The sequence below is a fragment of the Falco cherrug genome, chromosome 5 (genome assembly GCF_023634085.1).
Source record: "Falco cherrug isolate bFalChe1 chromosome 5, bFalChe1.pri, whole genome shotgun sequence".
NCBI classification, from domain to species: Eukaryota; Metazoa; Chordata; class Aves; order Falconiformes; family Falconidae; genus Falco; species Falco cherrug.
Genome location: NC_073701.1, coordinates 9,095,300 through 9,114,616, shown reverse-complemented (window position 1 = coordinate 9,114,616; position 19,317 = coordinate 9,095,300). Strand labels below are relative to the sequence as shown.

The 19,317-nt window shown below is 44.3% G+C and overlaps 1 protein-coding gene across 1 annotated transcript; it reads right to left on the bottom strand.

Annotated features, from left to right (window-relative positions):
- Positions 1 to 864: 864 nt before the first annotated feature.
- On the bottom strand, positions 865 to 2,680 carry LOC114017752 (uncharacterized). The gene is given in 5 exon segments (XM_027814982.2): positions 865 to 1,228; positions 1,230 to 1,288; positions 1,290 to 1,599; positions 2,088 to 2,139; positions 2,662 to 2,680. Coding segments are annotated over 5 exon segments (804 nt in total).
- Positions 2,681 to 19,317: the final 16,637 nt, after the last annotated feature.

Genomic DNA, 19,317 nt, shown 5'->3' with positions numbered 1-19,317 from the left:
CGGAGTTCCAGGGGAAACTAGACGTAAAGGCTACATGCAGAAGACCTTGCAGCGTGGAAATAAGCAGGAGAAGTGGGGGAAATGGCTAACAGAGACTGTCAGAAAGCAGCTTTCCCTGCCTTGACAGGGTCCCGAGTGGAGATGCCCGCGATGGGAAGATTGCACAGGAGGGCCTGTCCTTGCGTGCTTTGCCTGGAAGAAAGGTGCGCGGTGCGCTCAGGCTGGATCAGGCTGGGGGCTCTCTGAGAGCCACGGAAAGAAAGGTGTGGAGACACCGGTCACCAGGCTCAGCCTGGGCAGGCAGCTGTGGGAATTGGGGTGCTGGCCATGATGAGCCCAAGTGCTTTCCCACCCTCCCCAGCCAGGAAGGGCAAACGTGGCTGGACTGTGGGCTACTCTGCTGTCTCTGCTGCCATATTCCCCCTTGGGACGGTGCTAGAGGAACCGCCAGGGCCCTTTGCTCTTCCAGAAACTTTCACCCTCGCCATCCTTCATGGCCTGTGCCCATTCTCTGGGCGGGAGATCCCTTGTCCCCCTTGCAGCTGCTTTCAGACCAAGTGCAAACCTGAGCTGGAGGCAGGTGGTGCCCATCAGGACCAGTTGCCCTCCAGGCAGGTGGGTGCCCTCCCCCCTCAGCAAGGGCTGTGCTACAGCCTCGCTTTGCAGAGCTTTCTGCCTGTGTCCAACTGCCCGCCTTTGGCCAGCCAGGAGACACTAGCCCAACACATAGCACAATGGGCCCCACATCTGACATGGCATTACAAAACCCTTTCTTGTTCCCTTATAGTGCTGAATTTGGTAAGAACCTGGCTCCAGCAGCAGCCCTTGCGTTGCCATTGTGGGGCAAGAGCTTCTGCTTACTTCTTACTGGATAGCAGCAGTGACATGGGCAGGTGCAGCCCTTTGCCTGGGGCATCTCTTCTTATTCTTGCTTGTCTTCTTTTTGGAGGGTGAGGCCACATGCTGGCTTTGGGTGTCAGCCCTGCTGTGACTCTTGGGCCTGCCGGCTGGCAAGAGATGCTTAAGCACAGAGCTCTTTTGCAGCACCATCTGCATATGTGATGGAGAAATGTGCTGCTGCTTGCTCTGCTTGGAAATTTTGCCAGCCATGTGCATGTTCTTGTGTGTCACCCGCTGCAGCATCGCAACCAGACAGACCACAGCCCTGTCTCCAAAGCGGTTAGCAAAGCTGCCTCTGAGCAGCTGCCTGTCTTCGTGGCTCACAGGGGAGAGCAGCCTGGGAGAAGTGGCTCATTTCCACCTTTGCTTCCCTGCCTTCGGAAGGCCCCACCAGAACATGTCGCTTTGGGCTCCCTCTCCTGCTCTGGCACCGTGCAGGCCTCCCTGCTCCAGGCACGCTGCTCGCAGCTTGCTCCCGCAGGTCTCTCCGCGCTGTGCCGTCCCGTGCCCTGCCTGCCTTGGCCGCCTGCCCTTGCTGGCCCTCGCTCGCAGGTCCTGTCTCTGGGCTCGGGTTGCCTGGGCTTGGCCGAGCCTTGTCCCGGGCAGGGAAGCCATGACAGACCCTGCTTTGCTCCAGCCCCTAGGAAGAAGATCTTGGGCTCAGGGCCTCTCCTGTGCAGGCTCTGGCCCTTTGCCCACCTGCACAGCAGCAGCAGTGGCTTTCCTTGAGTGGCAGGGACAAATAGAAAGGACCTCACCTGTCTGCTTGTGACATCACCCCTCTGGCTCTGCCCTGCATGGGTGAGCTCAGGGAGCAGCTCCGCTTCCCAGCTGAGCCCCTTGTTTTCCACGCTTGGCATGGGGCAGCTGCTCTAAGGCTGAGCGCCCTCCTCTGCGTTCTGCCTGCCTCCCTGCCCTGCGACAGCTCTCCCTTCAGCCCTTGCCTCTCCCCTCCAAACCAAACCCACGTAGCCACTTGTGGGGAGAGGATCTCCTTCCCTGTGCCGTGGGAATCCAGAGCTACAGGCTGCCCAGACATGGGTCCCACCGGCTTGTGAATAACTCCATGTGCGGTGATTCCATAACGTCTCTGGACAATGCCCCCGAGCCTTTTCTTCTCTGAGCTGGACAGTCCCAACTCTTTAAGCTCTTCTTCCAACAAAAATCCACATTTTCACAAGCCTTACTTTTCCTCTTCCAGTGCCTCCTTCCCTTCCACTTCCCCTTCCCTCTTGTCCCCTGTTGGGCAGGGCAGGTTGTAGAGTGACCCAGGCAGAAGGAATCCTAAACCAGCCACGATGCCTGCTGTGGTTAACAAAACCACAAGTACCTGGGGTGTGACTGCCTTGGGCAGGTGTCTGGGCAAGGCTGCAGAGGAGCAATGCCTTGAGAACACCTCAAGGACTTCAGAATATTCCTTTCTGCAGCATTGTGTCTCCTGTTTTTCACCCCAGAGGCAGTGCAGGCAATGTTCTTTGTCTGGACTTGTATTCTGAGGTCTGTTTAAGTGCCTTCCATAAGGTAAATGTGTTAGACATTTATTTTTGATTTCTACACATTCATCCTTCTGGGCTTTTTGTAGCAAATGGATACTTTTTCTTATGGCACAGAGGAGTAATTTTTTTCTTTGTTGACTTTTTTTTTTTTAAACTAAAAATTAATTCCAACATGTCATTTAGGTACTTTGGAAGTCCACTCTCTCCTCACATCACTTGAAGTGGGTTTCACACTTTCAACTCAAATAGGAAAGGCAGGTCTTACCCTTGGCCCCATCTTCCATGTCTTTTCAAATTTTCTGCTGTTTGCTCTCACAATCCTGGCTTCAGGGACACCTTTGCAAGTGTACAAGGCAGCCTGATGAGATGCAGAGGCTGCGCCTATCAAAGGGTGGCAGCTGGACTTGCTTTCCTTTTTTTCTAGGTTAGCTCTAGCAGAGACGTGGAAAAGATAAATCATGCTGCTTCATGGAACAGCAGTATCTTATGGACCCAGAGATGAGCCTTTCCTAGTGTTCTGGGAACACTGGTGGTGTGGAGTTTTGGAACCACTCTCTGGGATGATGGAGAGATGAATATCCTCCATGCATGAGGTCATTTCAGTAACAGTGTTTTCAAATGCCTGTATCACTAGCAGGAATGCACTCAATTTTATATTTGGCTTCTGGTGTTAATAATAAATTCTTGTGGCTTTCCAATTTTCCCAGAGTTCTTACCATTGATATAATCTGATTTCTAATGCCTCAGTCCGTGTAAGCAAAGATCCAAATTAATAACTGTGAATGCTGCTACTTAGCAGCCTTGTCCCTTACACGTACTCCATGAATCAAGGCTTTAATATTCATGATCTTTTCTCAAACAGCAGGAAATTCTTAATATTATAAATACTTGGGTGTCAGTATTTTACAAATCCATAATATTATAAATACTTGGGTGTCAGTATTTTACAAATCCATTGGATTCTGTTTTCCTGGCTTTCTTTAGCATACTGGAAACTAGAAATCTGCCTTTAAAATTAATAGCCAATATTCCCAATGTCATATGATTCAAACAGCTTGGGTAAAATACTAAATATTGTAGGAGACTTCGTATGCAAATACTTTTAGGAAGTCACAAAAAGAACTGAAATTCCATTCTTGAGTTGTTCTGTTCATAAAAGTCACCTGTCTGTTAAAGCTATCACTGATTTCTAGTTGCTGGGAAGACAAGGGTCTGCAGTTTAGCTTTTGCCCCAGCTCTCATGGAATTGAATCCATTTTTTTTTGTCAAAAAGTAGCTTCTTCAAAGTAAGTCGAAAGCATTCCAGGGAGACGGTGCTACTTCACTATATAAGGAATCTGGGACCCAACCACTCAGTCTGGGAGAATCAAATCTCTTCAAACCTGGGGCACAGGGTTGCTAATGTTATTAGTTAATGTTATTAATGGGAACAGGGTTCCCATGTTACTAATCATTCTGAAGAAAACCCATGCCTTAAAAATCTGCTTGCAGAGACCTCATAGGGGGAGAGCATTAAGGGTGTTCGGGAATATGAATGGGACAACGGCACCCACAGCAATGGTTTACAGGAACAAACATTGTCACCGTTCATGATTGCAAAGCACCCTTACCTGTTTGTGGCATAATAGGATGAAATGGCCTCAGGTTGAACCAGGGGAGGTTTAGATTGGATATTAGGAAAAAATTCTTCACCAAAAGGGTGGTCAGGCATTGGAACAGGCTGCCCAGGGAAGCGGTTGAGTCACCATCCCTGGAGGTATTTAAAAGATGTGTAGATGTGGCACTTATGGACATGGTTTAGTGGTGGACTTGGCAGTGTTAGGTTGATGGTTGCGCTTGATCTTAAGTGTCTTTTACAACTGAAATGGGTCTATGGTTTTATGGCCAGGAGGTGGCGGCAGGTCACACCGAGACCGTCCAGGGTCCCTGGCTTGCTGTCCTGCAAAGGCGAACTTCTCCGGGGTCTATGCCTCAGGCAGTTATCAGCAGGACACAGGGAAAAATGCTGATCTTAAACATTCAGTTCCTATTTGTCTTTCATACAGTCTTGGTCTTATCTAAACAAGATTTTTGCACGGATTAGCTATGGAGTAATGTATGTCGGTGTGAAGGTCAGCATGAGATTTCATACTGCATTCAATTTCTGTTTGATAGCATTATAATAACAAACTTTAGTATCCTAAACTTATTAATTATTATACTATACCATAGTGTAATTTTAAAATAATTAAGAATCGCTAGATGTAGGGTGCATTTTTAGGTATAAAATCCAGCTGGTTTAATTTCTATGTTACAAAAAGTGTATTTTCTAGTAAACATTACCTTTCAAGTATGTTTGCTCATTTGCTCACAGGTCCTCTACATATGAGCTTTCTATAGCTGGCATGCAAAGCAATGGAAAGCTATCCACGTGTGCCCTGTTTCTTTTTGAAGCAAACACTGCAATAAACTGCAGATCGATATAACAGAAATCTTAAATTTGCAATGAATGGCATTTGAATGGAAATATGGATATAGAGGCATCTGAATAAAGAATGGAACAAATTATAAAGACATACCATGCCTTAACTGGTTAAGAGGGTTGCCATTCAAATAAGAAGAGAACAAGGACTGCAGCAATTTAAAAACATAAAGAAAAGGTGTTAAAGAGCTGAAAAACAAGATTGCAACTATAAAAAACTCAAGTAAGAAAAAAAAGAACACTGAGACTCAGCAATTTTTTCCTGAGACTTGCAAGAGGCAAGAGAGGATAGTCAGATGAAAGATCTCAGAAAATCTCTACTCATGGAAGATGCAAAAAGTATGACGAAAATTCAGGTAATAGTTAATAATGATTGCCAATAAAGAAGAACCTTTAGAGACATGATGAGAACTCAGCCGCTGCTGACAGCTGCCCTGTGTGGCACTATTACTCCTTCCCAGATTACCTGGACAAATATGTCCTGGCACTAGTGAATATGAAAGAATAAGTGAAATCCGTGGCAGAAGGAGCATGAGTGAAATCAGTTTTGCTTATAAAAATCACCTTCCCCTGCCAGAAGGATTCGCATTGAACATTCCCTACAAAATCCATTGTAGAGAACACAGCAATTTTTTTTCACATCTAGAAAACTAGGAACAAAGCATAAAAATTTAGAGTTCAACTTCTACCTCGTAAGTTTCTCCCATTTGATTTTTGCAGTTTATTACCACTACAAGGTCTTTCATTTAAATAACCTACTCAACAATATGTACATTTATAAATTAAAATGGAAGGCAAATTTCTCTGGAAGGCAACTGTGGATAACCTAGTGCTTCCACCTTTACTCTCTTCATTTTACCTATTTTCTCCCTCATGCCTCTGTGCTTCATTGCCCCAAATTCCATGCACCAGAAAGGTTCAAAAAATATGTAGTCAAGGGAAACTAAATATAAATAACAGGAAAAATCTCCTAAAACCTAGAAGGTTTACTTGACTATGCAATCACCTTCTGGGTGAAAATAGTGCAAGACCCAGACTTAAAGGCACTGCAAATTACTGAAAACTGTAGGAGAGTAAAATCCCTGGTCTATTCTAGCTGTGGGGAAAGAAAGCAAAGGACAGCAGATAGTATTGTTCTTTTCATTGCTACTTTGTATAATTTCTTCTGCCTGAGAGAAAACATGAACTCAGACTGTTTGTTGCCTTTCCCCTGCATAGAGCTATACAGATGATGTGTCTAATAGTTTATACGCGTCAAAATCTAGATCCTGCAATGAGATCATGATGTTGTCCCAACGAAATCTTAAGTCACCTGGAATTGGCTGTGCAATTTAACAGACTTCTTCGAAACAAATGCTATTGAGTCATCTGTGTTGGAAAAATCTCACCACTGCATAACCCAAGAGTCAAGAGGTGGAAAATGGACACATACATAAAAAGGTCCTTAATCTCAACAACCACATTTCCACTGAGGACTCACACCTGAAGGCTGCCATTCCATGACCAGTTTAAGCCACCTGAATGCAGTTGCCATTGCCCTTTGCGTGTCACCACAAACATTTGCAAAGCTACAAAATGAACTGCACGCTGTACTGGTGAACTGATCCAGCCTAGAACTAGCCTACAAGACTTCATTCTACCCCAGACTGCTCCATCTGGCTAACTGCAGAGCGTAGTTGAACACATGTGCTGGCACAGGAGGAGGACACGGGGACAGTTCTGGCCACAATACTCAGAAATTCCATGTAAATTGCTACCCTAGGTTTCATTTAATGATAAACACTTTGTTTCTTGAGGGCTATAACAATGTGATAGAAGAATAAAATTTGTGTCTGGCCATAGCAGGCATTCAGCTATGCAGATATAGCTGAAACAGAAACAGCCACAGAAGAGCAACAAAACAAACCAGTGAATGAAGATGGATGCACATTTGGAAGTATAAATTCATGTTTTCAAGAAAAATAATCAGAATACTCAAGGAATAACAAAGCATCATTCTCTTTGGGCTTAATATCTTTTCCCTTCCTTCCAGAGCTACCTGCTCTCTGTCAGTCTTTGGCTTCTGTTCCAGTACTGAGCATCTGTGCCTGATGTATACGCAGAATGCCAAGTTCTGAATTGTAAATGGCACAATCCTATTGAAGATCCCAGAAAGCACACAGTATTTGGGGACCGAAATAAGAAAGTTCCTTGTTCTTTTGGTTTTCACTGCCTCTGTGAAAAATGAAAGTTCATTAGAAAGCGCATGCCTATGTACTGCAGTAATACAGCAAGACAAGCCCATTTGATTTGTCTGAGGCAGCCAAGTGCCCCCGATGCTCCTCTTGGTTCAGCTCAGATGGCAAACCCAGCCCACACATTGGCAGTGCTGTGTTTGGCTGCCAAGAAAGGCCTGGAGGAACCCAGGGCAGGACAAGCCCAGCTCTGCCTCAACGTTACCTGAGAACAGCTGCTTCAGGTGGGGGCAGCACATCATGTCCCCTGCCAAGATTGTCACCGTTACATTCAGAAAGCTGGACACCAAGGACAGCAGTTTCAGAAATACTGAAATGACGGAGAAGCCCAGCTCCAATTTCAAAGAAATCCATGTCACTTACAAATTTATTTCCTTAAAAGTCTGCTAGAATCTTACAACTGAGGGAGTCGCTAGATACTTGCCATATATGCTTATTTACCTCTTGAAATGAGCGGTCTGATTTTCAAATTGGAAGAATAACCAGAGCTTGGGAAAGTTGGAAAACAGCTAATTATCCTTTTGTCTTAGGGGCAGAGGAGGAAGGGAGAAGGTCAATAATGGTAGACAAAAGTCAATATTAATGAACTTTTTCATCCACTTAGCACCAAGACAACAACTCCACTGAGCCTGATTTCAAAAAGTGCCTGGCACATGCTGCTCCTGTGTTGCATTATTGTTCTTACAGTGGCTCGGCCCTGGGATAAAAACAAGCAGTCTCTGTCTTCAGCATAATCTTTTCATCCTGAAGGATGAGCAAAGGAAAAAGAGGTTTCTTAGTTGATGTTTCTAGTTCTAACAGACAAATAGTCGCTCCTTTCTTCAACCTTGTTACATGCTTCCTCCTTCAGTCAGATTTTGCTATTGCTTCCGAAACTTATCCCAGTTTGTGCTGTTGGCCAAGAGGACATCTGAAGCTTCTTACGTTGAAATTTTGTAGAAAACACTGGTTGTCTAATTAATGTTATGTGGTACAGAGTAGCTCCAAGGAAACAGGAAGGTTTAGAGCCTCTCTGTGTGTTCCCTTCTTCACTTTCATGCATAGATGATTTTACTTCAAACTAGCAATTTTCAGAACAGTGTTTGAGTGTACAAAAATTTAGGATATGCTGGATAATTTGTTGCTAATAAAAATTTAGGATATGCTGGATAATTTGTTGCTAATAAGCATGGCTTACAGAGATATCAGCTTGCATCTAACACTGATTCCTGCCTGAACAAGACTAGTTTGATTCCAGAATGCTTTCAGAAGAGCAGCCTATAACCATCAGGCTTGAGAAATTAAAAGCCAACTGAAAAATTTCTTCTTCAAACTTAGCTCCCAACTTCAAACCATGTTGTCGCTTAGTTGCATCAGTCACTTAGGCAGGAGATAATGTCTCTAGGATCAAAATATACTAGCACAAGAGGTATCACATATACGGGCCTGGTACAGACACCCTGTTATTCCATTTTGTGGGTCTCAGCAATTATTCAAACCCTAAGACTGCATGACCGTTGGAGATCCCTTTCAGCCCAAACTATTCTATGATTCTACAATTCTATGATGCTGTCAATGTCCCCCAACAGCCAAATCCCAGTTCCAATGGGTTAGGAGCAATTTGCAGCAGGAAAACTGCTGCTCCACTGGGAAAGAAGTTGAGGATGTGCAGCTGCTGGACTGCTGCAGGTATTAAAGCTACAGCACTATGGTTTCCACAGGCTTATGGAAAGGTGGGACTTGGTTGCCATTACTACCTCCCTCTTTTAAACAAAAAAGGAGATTGCCATTTTCAAAATCTAATTTACTACACTGCATGTTTTCAGAAGGAATAAGAGCACATGAAAAGACAAACCTACCAGACCCACATCTTATCCCCTGCAGGTCATGCTCCTTCAGAGCCAGTAGCTGAATACTGGAGCACCTACCTGTACTGGAGAATCACATATTCCCAGCTACACTTCTCCTGCTGTGTAAACATAAGTGTGTCCCAGACTGCAAACTGTGGACGTCAAGCATTGTTCAGACTTTAATCTGGATCCTTCCAAAGGGTGAGCAGCAGAAGAGTGGAACAGCCTTCCTTATTGGATGCTAGTGCTTTACCACAGTGACAAAGGCAACTCAGGTGATTACTGTTCACATTTCAAAGCAGACAATCAAGTATGCCACAGACAATCAAGTATGCCAAAGGTGGGAAAACCAAACCCATCAGTGCCATAGATGTTGAAATGCACAGAGCAGATCTACAATCAGCTGAAACAGTATACAGAGCAGATCCCTTTCACTTATTTATAGAACACTGACAGTTTATATAAATAGCTATTTTAATTAAAATTTTAAACAGGAGATAGAATTGCAAACCCAGCACCAGATCAATGAGCTGGGTGTTTGAAAAGTGCACTTCCTTTCCACCAACATCACAGCACTCAGCACGTGGTCCATACCTCTGCTGCAGTTACTCTCTAGTTCACAGATCCTTATGCATACGCATAAACACAAACCACCAAAAAATGTTGCTTGCTTTTTCACCCAACTCTTTCTGCAAAAGAAAACTTTAACAATATGGCTAGCAGACCACAAAGTCCTATGGTGTAAGAAAATAACAAGCAGAGACATGGTTATGTGAAAGAATGGCAGAGTGAAAATAAAAGGCAATGTTGAGGAGTCCTCATCATGCACCAGAGCTCTGTATGAAAAAACCAGAGCAAAGTGCCTCCCAGTGAACTTTACCACTCAAGCATTGTTATTAAATAGGAAGAGAGATTCTCAGTCTGAAAAATATTGGTGCTGAGGATTGGTTGTCTTTTCTTCTCAGGGAAACACCTACCAGGCAACTCCCCAACCTACTTGGAAGCACTGAGCTCAGGACTGGGCCACCCCTGTGCTACCTGGAGATCGCCCTGCTGACATTTACTTTTGGCTCACAGTCAAATGCTACAGTCTGGCAATAATGCTGTGCATTAGGAACTGCCTGATACAGATTATTTTCTGAATACAAACTCAGCAGAAACAACTTCCCGTGTTTCTTCTACCTTTCAATTGTGTTTTAGAGACACCAACTGAAAAGGTAATTACTTTTATGAGGTTCTATTCAAAGTCTAACTTGTCTAAAGTGCAAGTGAAGAGCTCAGCCAATGCCATGTGCATTGAAAAGAGATACGGTGACTTGGTGTGTAAACATCAGAGCTCAGCCAACAAACATTCAAATTCTCCTTCTCCAGCAGGGTGAAGAGATCAAACTCCAGAATGCAACCCATTAAGCACATTGGAAACTGTCTTTGCAGCTTCTTTTTGCTCCGTGTGAAACAGATCATGAATGAAGCTTTTACCCAAAACACACTTTGAATCGGCCTGAAGAAAGGACATAAAAATCCAAGCTGGCTGAAAGACAGAACTTAAGAGCACGTTTTAGTAACTGCAGAGAAATTGGAATTTTTCATCTTCCCTCAAAAGGCTGCAAGTAAGAAAGGCGGTGCTGTAAATCTTTAGAGAAACTAATCGACCTAGTTACTACCTTTGCCCTTTCATGGGACCAAAAGCATATTATGAAGGCACATAGTGATATAGTTCACTTCACTGCTCACTCTTCTCAAGGAAAAGTGCATCCCACAGCAGTTCAGCAGCGTAGAGGAGCACTAAAGAATAGCTCGTGACAAGCTGCAAGTTCAACATTCAACTGACATTTCAAAGCAGCCTGAGCAAAGGCTGCTGCATTATTCCATCTCCTCTGAGACACACCGCTGTCTTCACTCCTAACTCAGCAAGAGAAGAGGGACACCACCTGCAAAAGGCAAAAACTAACATTCAAGGACTGTGCAAGAAGGTTTAATTAAAAAAGCAGCACAACCAAGTACATCATGCAAATTCCGAGTCAGCATCAGCCTAAAAATCCTCATTACTGGGAGCAATCTCCCCCTGTGAAAAGTGAAAGTGGAGGAACCATCCTGCCCCAGAAAGGACCAAATATCCTTTTAGGCAGTCCCAACAGTAGAGAGTGAGGCTTCAGGAAGAAATGTACACATGGAAACATTAATTGTCTGACTCAACTAAAGTTTATTAATTTCAGTAGACTACAGTAAAGAGAAGTTTACACATCAGTATCTTTTTTTCTAACAATGACATGCTTCTAACCTGCCAGCAGAGTTTAGCACAGGGCTATGAATTAATGATTGGCTGCATTTGCCTTAGAGCAGCTGACATCTGAGATGTCTTGTGAGAGCCTGAATATGGTGCCAGAGGTACTTAAAAGGAAAGGCACCAAATAATGTGAAAAATGTGTCAGTTATCTGAGGGGTGCCTACTGCACACACAGTTTCAGCAGTTTTGGTCTGCTTAGTTCTCAGAGCGGCTCTTTTCCACTGAAATGCTCCCTAGCTCCCTTCCTAGCATAGATTAAACCAAGTCTTACTTACTCCTTGCTTCAGCCCCTTGTTTCCTGAGTTTACAGAGCATTTTCATGTTGGGCATGACAGCTGCTTGCCCACTGATGCCAGAAAGCTGCACTGTAACTTTGCTAGCAGAACCTCTGGGTTTTCATGCTGGTTTGGCTAGTGGAGGCACAAGGCCCAAGAGTTTAGATCTCCTCACAACAAGGAAATTTATTTGAAATCACAGTGCAGTGCTTCCACTCCACCAGCTGGTGCCCTTTTCTTAGCTTTCTTCAGTGACCCAGCCACTCCAGGTCACCTTGCAAAATCGAGTGGTCTCAAATTTTTGGTGGTCCCACTGAAAGATTTCCCCTGCAGAGGCTGAGAATGCAACACAGTCAGTGCAAGGAGAGGAAGAAGGAAAGCCAACAGGGAGATGCTCAGCAGCGTATGGTCTTTGTCACCAAAGCCCAGCAAGGGGTCTACTCTTGCCTCATTGCACTGCTGCGCTGATTGCAGAGCTTTCCAGGTGCACCTTTGCTAGGATCCTCAGGACACCGGTGCTGCACCACGAGAGCAGCTTCCCCTCCTGCACAAGCCTCACCTCACCATGCCAGGGCCTGGTGGTGCAGGGGGCACATAGCAGGTCACAGCTCAGGAACCTGCCAGCTCCAGAAGGTCTCATTGCCTCAGCTGTGCCAAAGACCAGGGCATATGGGGCACAGACCACCTCCCAGCAGCACTGGCCCCCATCCCAGCCCCACCAGCCCAGTGCTTGGCACTTACCACAGTAGCAGTCATGGCAGCTGCCTCAGGGTTCCCTGGGGAGTCTGCCCACTTGGCTGTTCTTCTGGGACCTCCATAGGGCTCTGTCCCCAAAGCTCTCCTCAGCCACCAGGAGCCAGGCAGGGAGGACCAGTGTGTCAGATCTGGTGGTTCCCTGCGGCTCAACAGCTCCCTTTGGGAGCCACAAGTAACAGAGAAGCAGATAAATTACAGAGACTACTGACTCCATACACTGCTACAGTAAGACATGCGCTTGTCCTCTTTTCTGGCCAAAGAGCTTTGCCTGCATCCTGGAAAGCCAGAGCCTCCCCATAGGCACAGGGTAGGGAGGCTGCAGGCGTCATGGTTTTGCTGAGGATATCTTCAGTATTGGGGACAGTCATGTTTAATATCTTTATCAACAGTCTGGAAGAGGGGATCAAGTGCACCTGAAGGAACTTTGCAGATGACACCAAGGTAGGTGGGAGAACTGACCTGCTTGAGGGCAGGAAGGGTCTGCAGAGGGATCTGGACAGGCTGTATCGATGGGCCGAGGTCAATTGTATGAGGTTCAACAAGAAGAAGTGCCAGGTCCTGCAGCTGGGTCACAACGACACACAATGCTACAGCCCTGGGGCAGAGTGGCTGGAAAGCTGCCTGGTGGAAAAGGACCTGGGGCTGCTGAGTGATGGCCATCTGAATGTGAGCCAGCAGTGTGCCCAGGTGGCCAGGAAGGCCAACAGCATCCTGGTTCATATCCAAAATAGTGTGGCCAGCAGGACAAGGGAAGTGATTGTCCCTTTGTACCGGTGAGGCCGCACCTTGAATACTGTGTTCAGTTTTGGGCTCCACACAACAAAAAAGACATCGAGGTGCTGGAGCGTGTCCAGAGAAGGGCAACGGAGCTGGTGAAGGGTCTGGAACACAAGTTTTTTGAGGATCAGCTGAGGGAACTGGGGTTGTTTAGTCTGAGGAAGAGGAGGCTCAGGGGGGACCTCATTGCTGTCTACAGCTACCTGAAAGGAGGTTGTAGGCAGGTGGGGATTGGTCTCTTCTTCCAGATAGCTAGTGACAAGACAAGAGGAAATGGCCTCAAGTTACACCAGGGGAGGTTTAGATTGGACTAATAAGGAGAAAAGTTTTCACTGAAAGGGTGGTCAAGCATTGGAACAGGCTGCCCAGAGAGGTGGTGGAATCACCATCCCTGGAGGCGTTTAAAAAACATGTAGATGTGGTGCTTAGCAGCATGGTTTATTGGTGGACTTGACAGTCCTGGGTTAATGGTTAGACCCGATGATCTTAAAGGTCTTTTCCAACCTAAATGATTCTATGATTCAGGTGGCTCCTGGTCTCCCTGAGACATCAGTTGCCCAGTGCCCACTCCATGCTGCTGACAGGAGATGTGCCTAGGGACATCTCCACCACCATGCCGCTGGTCCCTTTCCTCTGTGTCCTCAGCACACTTCCCTGTTTCTCCTTATCAGCTGTAGCCTGCAGCATTTGTCAGTATTTGCCCTGCTCTATTTGACTATTTGACGCAGGGACGTCTATCCAGTGACAGCTTTGCATTCCTGATTGTTTGTCCCTGCACCTCACACCCACCCGTGGCCGCCACTCCTGATTCCTGGCAGTCCCAAGACGGCCAAAGACGTCATTTGAAGAGTGTGTGTGATTGCTCCTTAATTACTGGGTAATCATCCCCAGATCATGAAAACTGTAATCATTGTTTATAATGATACTATTCCTGCACATCTTGTAAGGGTGGTTTGGCACTGCTGTCCAAGAGACCCAGGGGAAGATCCTATGACTGCAGCATCATCTCTGTACCAGCTCTGCTTTGGACTGCGGTTGGAGGGCCTCATTCCCCTCTGTACAGGAGATTCCTGAGCTATGTGGCAGGACTCGTTCTTGTGTTCCCTCAGGAACTGCTGTTTTTGTTTCCTCCTATGCAGCCTGAACAAGGGTCAGAAGGCTGCAACACAACAGTGTAATCCAGGATTATAATGAATATACATCTGGCGTTCACCGTAGCATGGAGAAACCATGTGGCTGGTGTCACTGTGGTGATAAAGGTTTATTCCTTCAGTTTCAGGATGCCCTTTTACTACCCGACTCTTGCCAGAGGGGCTTGGAATTCAGTAGTCGTCTCTTCCACAGCAGCACCGGTCCCCAAGCAGACTGGCTGTAGACCGGAAAGTGACACAGCCCAGTTCCAGGGTTCTTCAGATTTTCCTTCAGCTTTTGGTGGCCCAAAGCTTCTGCTTGCAGCAGATCAAACTGCGTTCACTGCTTTGAGAAAGATATGATTTGTTCCTATCACATTTAGCCACACTGAAAATTATAGCAATTACTAATGGAACAAAGTAAAGGGTTTGGGGTTTGTTTATACAATTAAAAACACTTCTACTAAAAATAAAGTTGCATGCAATAAAACACAGGCTTGGGCCACTCCCAGACTTACTCTCTTACCCTAGGTGTTGGTGCAAATGTCTTTCTGAGGTGTTTCTCATCTACAAAAAGTAAAGGTCCTACTTAGTGGTACTATGCCTTTAGAGACATGGCTTTCAGCACAAGGCCTCCCCGTGTTCAGTTATTCACTTATATGTGAGGTTCTCTAGGAACACTGAATACAAATTGTATTTCAAAGCATTTCTTTGCAAATTTAAGGGACATTTTTTTGCATCGTGGCCTTTTTTTTAGCAACTTGGCAGCTAGGAGCGTTAATAAATTCTTAAGTTTTACACTGGTGAGCAGAGAGAGACTGGGGCACTGGTGCTTCTGCTCATCTTCTTTTCCTCTTAGGAAAGGATCTGAATTATGAGTTTACACAGAAGTTGTTTTCAAATAATGTAACATCCTTTTGAGGTCTGTTTATGTCTTTGGCATCTTGTCTGCTGAAATATTTTCCCTAACCAGACAGTAGACAGAGCCCTCTGCTTGTAGTTGAATCTTTGAATCTTTAAATGTACCTTATAATGGGCACATTGCAGAAGATTATTATGGAAAGCAGAATCTGGCAGCCCAACAGAGGTGAAATTGCTGCAGCTCCTTGCCCCTGGATGCAACCAGTAGCAAGGCTAAGCATGTTATCCCCAGTAGGCACACACACACAAATGCACATATACGTCATAGATATACATACATACATGGCCACCACACAGACCTACACAGACACACAGAGCACTCCCATGAACACAAATGGCATCAATAACCCCCCTCCTTTCTTCCTCCCTGTCTGAGCAGGATAGAGGTCTACTAATGCAAAATATACATGCATATGTATATTGACAATGTTGAACCCATCAGTAGCTGGGCTCTTGCAAATGAAAATATTATCAGATCGAATAAAACACATTGATGATGCTCTCCATGGATTGAATCTGCTATATAAAGATAGATAAAATTCCAAAATTAACTTTGGGACTTGAAATTTACTTTTGATCCAGTTCGGCCTTTCGTTCCAGACCTCACCAGCAGAAAGCAGCTTTTTGCTCCTGTAAGAGTGAAAACATCCAGCTTACAACATTAGATGAGTATCAGTGTTGGGCTGCATTTGTTACCGAGTTAAGGGAGTCACTCATCAAGTTCTTGCTGTTGTCATGAATCATCTGTGGTACAGCGCAATGCTCCTCTAACATCGGATCCCAACTACAGGCTGACTGAGGAGGAACACGCTGGTAATTAAAGCACGGAAATGGGGAACCGCTTTACACTTTATATTTGACACATTTTGATCAAGCTCCAGACTCTGGACTGCACTGTGTTTCACCTTCCCAGTCTATAGGCTGAATTTTTCCTTTTAGACAAAAAAATTAGGATGACCTATGTTACGCTTCTGAGCTTGCATGTCTTATCTAAGCATTTCCCACTACAGTCGTTGTTGGTTAGCTGCTGTTGGTCACCACCCCACAAGCAGACCTGCAGGGCTTAAATTACTTAGTATAAACTGCAGGTTTTCAAGTTATCAACAAGAAAGAGAGACTCCACTGGGGGATGTAAATAGATTACCCCCAACTGCTGCAGAGAAAACTAACCTTCCAAAATATCACCATGCTCCCACATTTCCTGCTATAACCAGAGGCCAGGTAAAAGGAGACAACAGAGACAGTATCTTTATTTTTAAATGCATCCTCTTTAGGGAGGGATCTCTGATCGGACCATGTGGTGTTTAATATCCTGCATCCAGCAACTTAGGGCTCTATAACAGGTTGGAGTAGCTGAATCGCACAGTGTTAGTCTCAGGTCTTTTCTGTAAATGCAGAAGTAGCATGCAAGCTTTGCTGCAGTGTGCAAGGTTAAGTGTCGTACATCCTGACACGTACACCTCCATAGGCATGTGGGGTGACTGCCAGTGCAAAGCCTACCGACAAAGCAAAAAGGGGACCTACCATGCTGTGGTCTGACCAAGCATGACTATCAGTAGTACTCCTTGCCATGGATTATCTCCAGAATCATACATAGGTTTCTTCCTGGAAGACACTGCTTGGTTCATTCCAAATTAGTTCCCTGTGGGGAATTGACATCCATGCAGGGAGGACAAAGTAGGAACCAGAACATGGGAGCCAAGAGATCCGATAGTACAGATATACCCAGAAGATAAGGTGCTATCTGAAGGGCCAGGAGATAACCATGTGAGCTGTACCTGGCAGTGGTGTTGTGTGAAGGTACACAGGGGTGGAAAGGTTGAAAAATCCCCTCAGGGATTTCTAGCATCTAAAGTGTTTCTCCTGGAAAATGCAAGTTCTTCAACAGGATGACCTGCAGGATGATCTTATTAGCTGGAAAAAGTTAGATGGACATAAAAGTGATTTGAGCTGCACAGCCTTTTGTCCCTGGTCCCTGCAAGAATGGCTGGCTCTTCAGGCAGAATGGTCAGGGATGCAAAAGCCTTGCTTTTGCTGCCTGAAGAGTCACTCTTGAAGGCTTCTCCAGCATCTTGTTGCTTACATATTATCTCATTGAGTCATGCCCTTTGCAAAATTAGTGGATAGCACAGTGGGTGCATGTGGCAGTTGTTTCATATCACCAGGAAGAAGTTTTCAGAAGCCCGTAAGCCTTTGTTAGATGAAATAACACACCTGAAAAATGTCTTTTATTAAATGGAAGTCTTGGAGTTATAAGGCATGTGTTGGAGCCATTACTCATGCATTGCTCAGAAGACTGGGAAAATCCGTCTTAAAATACAAAGGATGACATCGCTTCATGTGATATCACTTATGTCTTTAAGCTACTGATTCTTTTGAACCACTGGCAGCCCATAAGACCATATTAGCTAGTTCTCAGCTTATCCGTGAGATCATCTAGCCTTTGTAGTGTTTAGAGTCAGAAGTTTCATGATCAAGATGCCTTGGTTACCTGCATGGGGTTTCACTTGTCCTTATGATTGTTTGGTGGTGATTCATGGGACCGTGAAGCTGAGGAGCTGTTGCTCTTGGTGCTTGTTCTGACTTGATTCTAGCTGATGCTACAGAGTGAGCAATAGGATTCTTTTCTAGCTTATTGGTCAACTACAACTTCAACCTGAGAAGACCTTGTGAAATGACTATTGGCAAGGATCATCCCAGAGAAGGAAAAGCAGCAATGGTTTTAGGTCTCAAGCCTGGCTTTCCTGTGATTACAAAATATTCCTTTGACTTACAGAGTTCGAATGTTTCCAGAAGGGTAAAACAAGGGCATTCCATGAACTGAGAGATTGTTTAGTGGGATGGTCAGAAGTCTGGTATATTGTTCTTTTTTTAAAAAAACCCAAACCTACATATGAAACCCAAATGAACTCATTTAACCATAAGGAGTGGGAGGTTATTTAGAATCTGAATCTGGAAGGAACTGATTCTGATTCATTTTCTTTGTAATTGAATAAAAAATTTGAGATGCTGACATTTCAAAAAACAAGCTCTCAAATATGTTTCTTTATTTTAAATCTGTTCCTGTTTGCCTTTTTTAAAGCTCAGTGTGACAGTCTGCCTATCTCCACCTAAAGCAACAAACCTATATGAATAAGGGAACAAGGAAAATAGTCAAGACAGGAAAATTTTCTACTGAAGCAAAAATTATTTTTACCCTTTAAAAGTCTCCCTGACACACATTTCTTGTCCTTTGTGATCAAGTGAAATACATGTTCATAGCCCCTTATGGCAAAGGTCTGTTATAACCAAGTCTTAAATTAAATCAGTTTGTCGGTGGTTCAAGATTTTGAGCTAATTCAGAATGGCAGCAATATGGTTACTGCATCAGAATTGCATTGTCCACAGATTTTGGGGTATTTTATTTTATAAGAAATGAAATTTTATATCAAATTGTTCATGTAAATGCAGCAATATTTAATGCTTATTAATCTAACTAAAACAATAGGTAATAATACTTATTGTTTGCACTGCTTCTGCACTCTTCTTGACCTCATCGTCTTCTGGTTACATGTCACCGTGGATTCTCTGGCATGCTTCCTATTCCTGCTGTTTCTGAAGAAAGATTGATTGCTAGTTTTGATTATCTTTGTTAGTCTGTTTTAAGCTCTTCTTTTGGCCTGCCTTGCTATGTTTATGTTTTCCTATTTTCATCATTTAGACAGAGTAGGGTTTTTTTCAAGATCTATACACTTTATAGATCAAGAAAAATGGATGATACTTGAAGGTGTTTCATGCCATATGAGGTTGTAATACTTTATTTTTCATAGACAGAGCTAAAATCTCTTCCAGCGAGATGATGTTGACACCATACTAGTTAATTTACTATCAATTTATCTGTAACAAAGATCTTGCAGGGACTGAACAGTGTGCTGTTTACTCATCTCAATATAACAGTTTTACAATTCTTAATATTACCTGATCTTCATTATTACAGAAAACAAGCAATATCAGAAAAAATGCTCTATCCATTCAACATGAAAAGACACAACATACTCCACCAACTTCACTACAAGCTGCCTGTTGCCAGAAAACATTCTGAGAAATACCATCACTTGCAAACTAAAAGCTTGCAGATGGGCATATGTCTTGGAAAAGTAGAAGGCTGTGTAGGCAAAGTCATTCAGAGTATCCAATCTCTGAGGCATATACCATACTATTCAAAGATTTGTTGGCTTTTTAAAACAAAATGTTTTGTCGGAATGGGTTTGA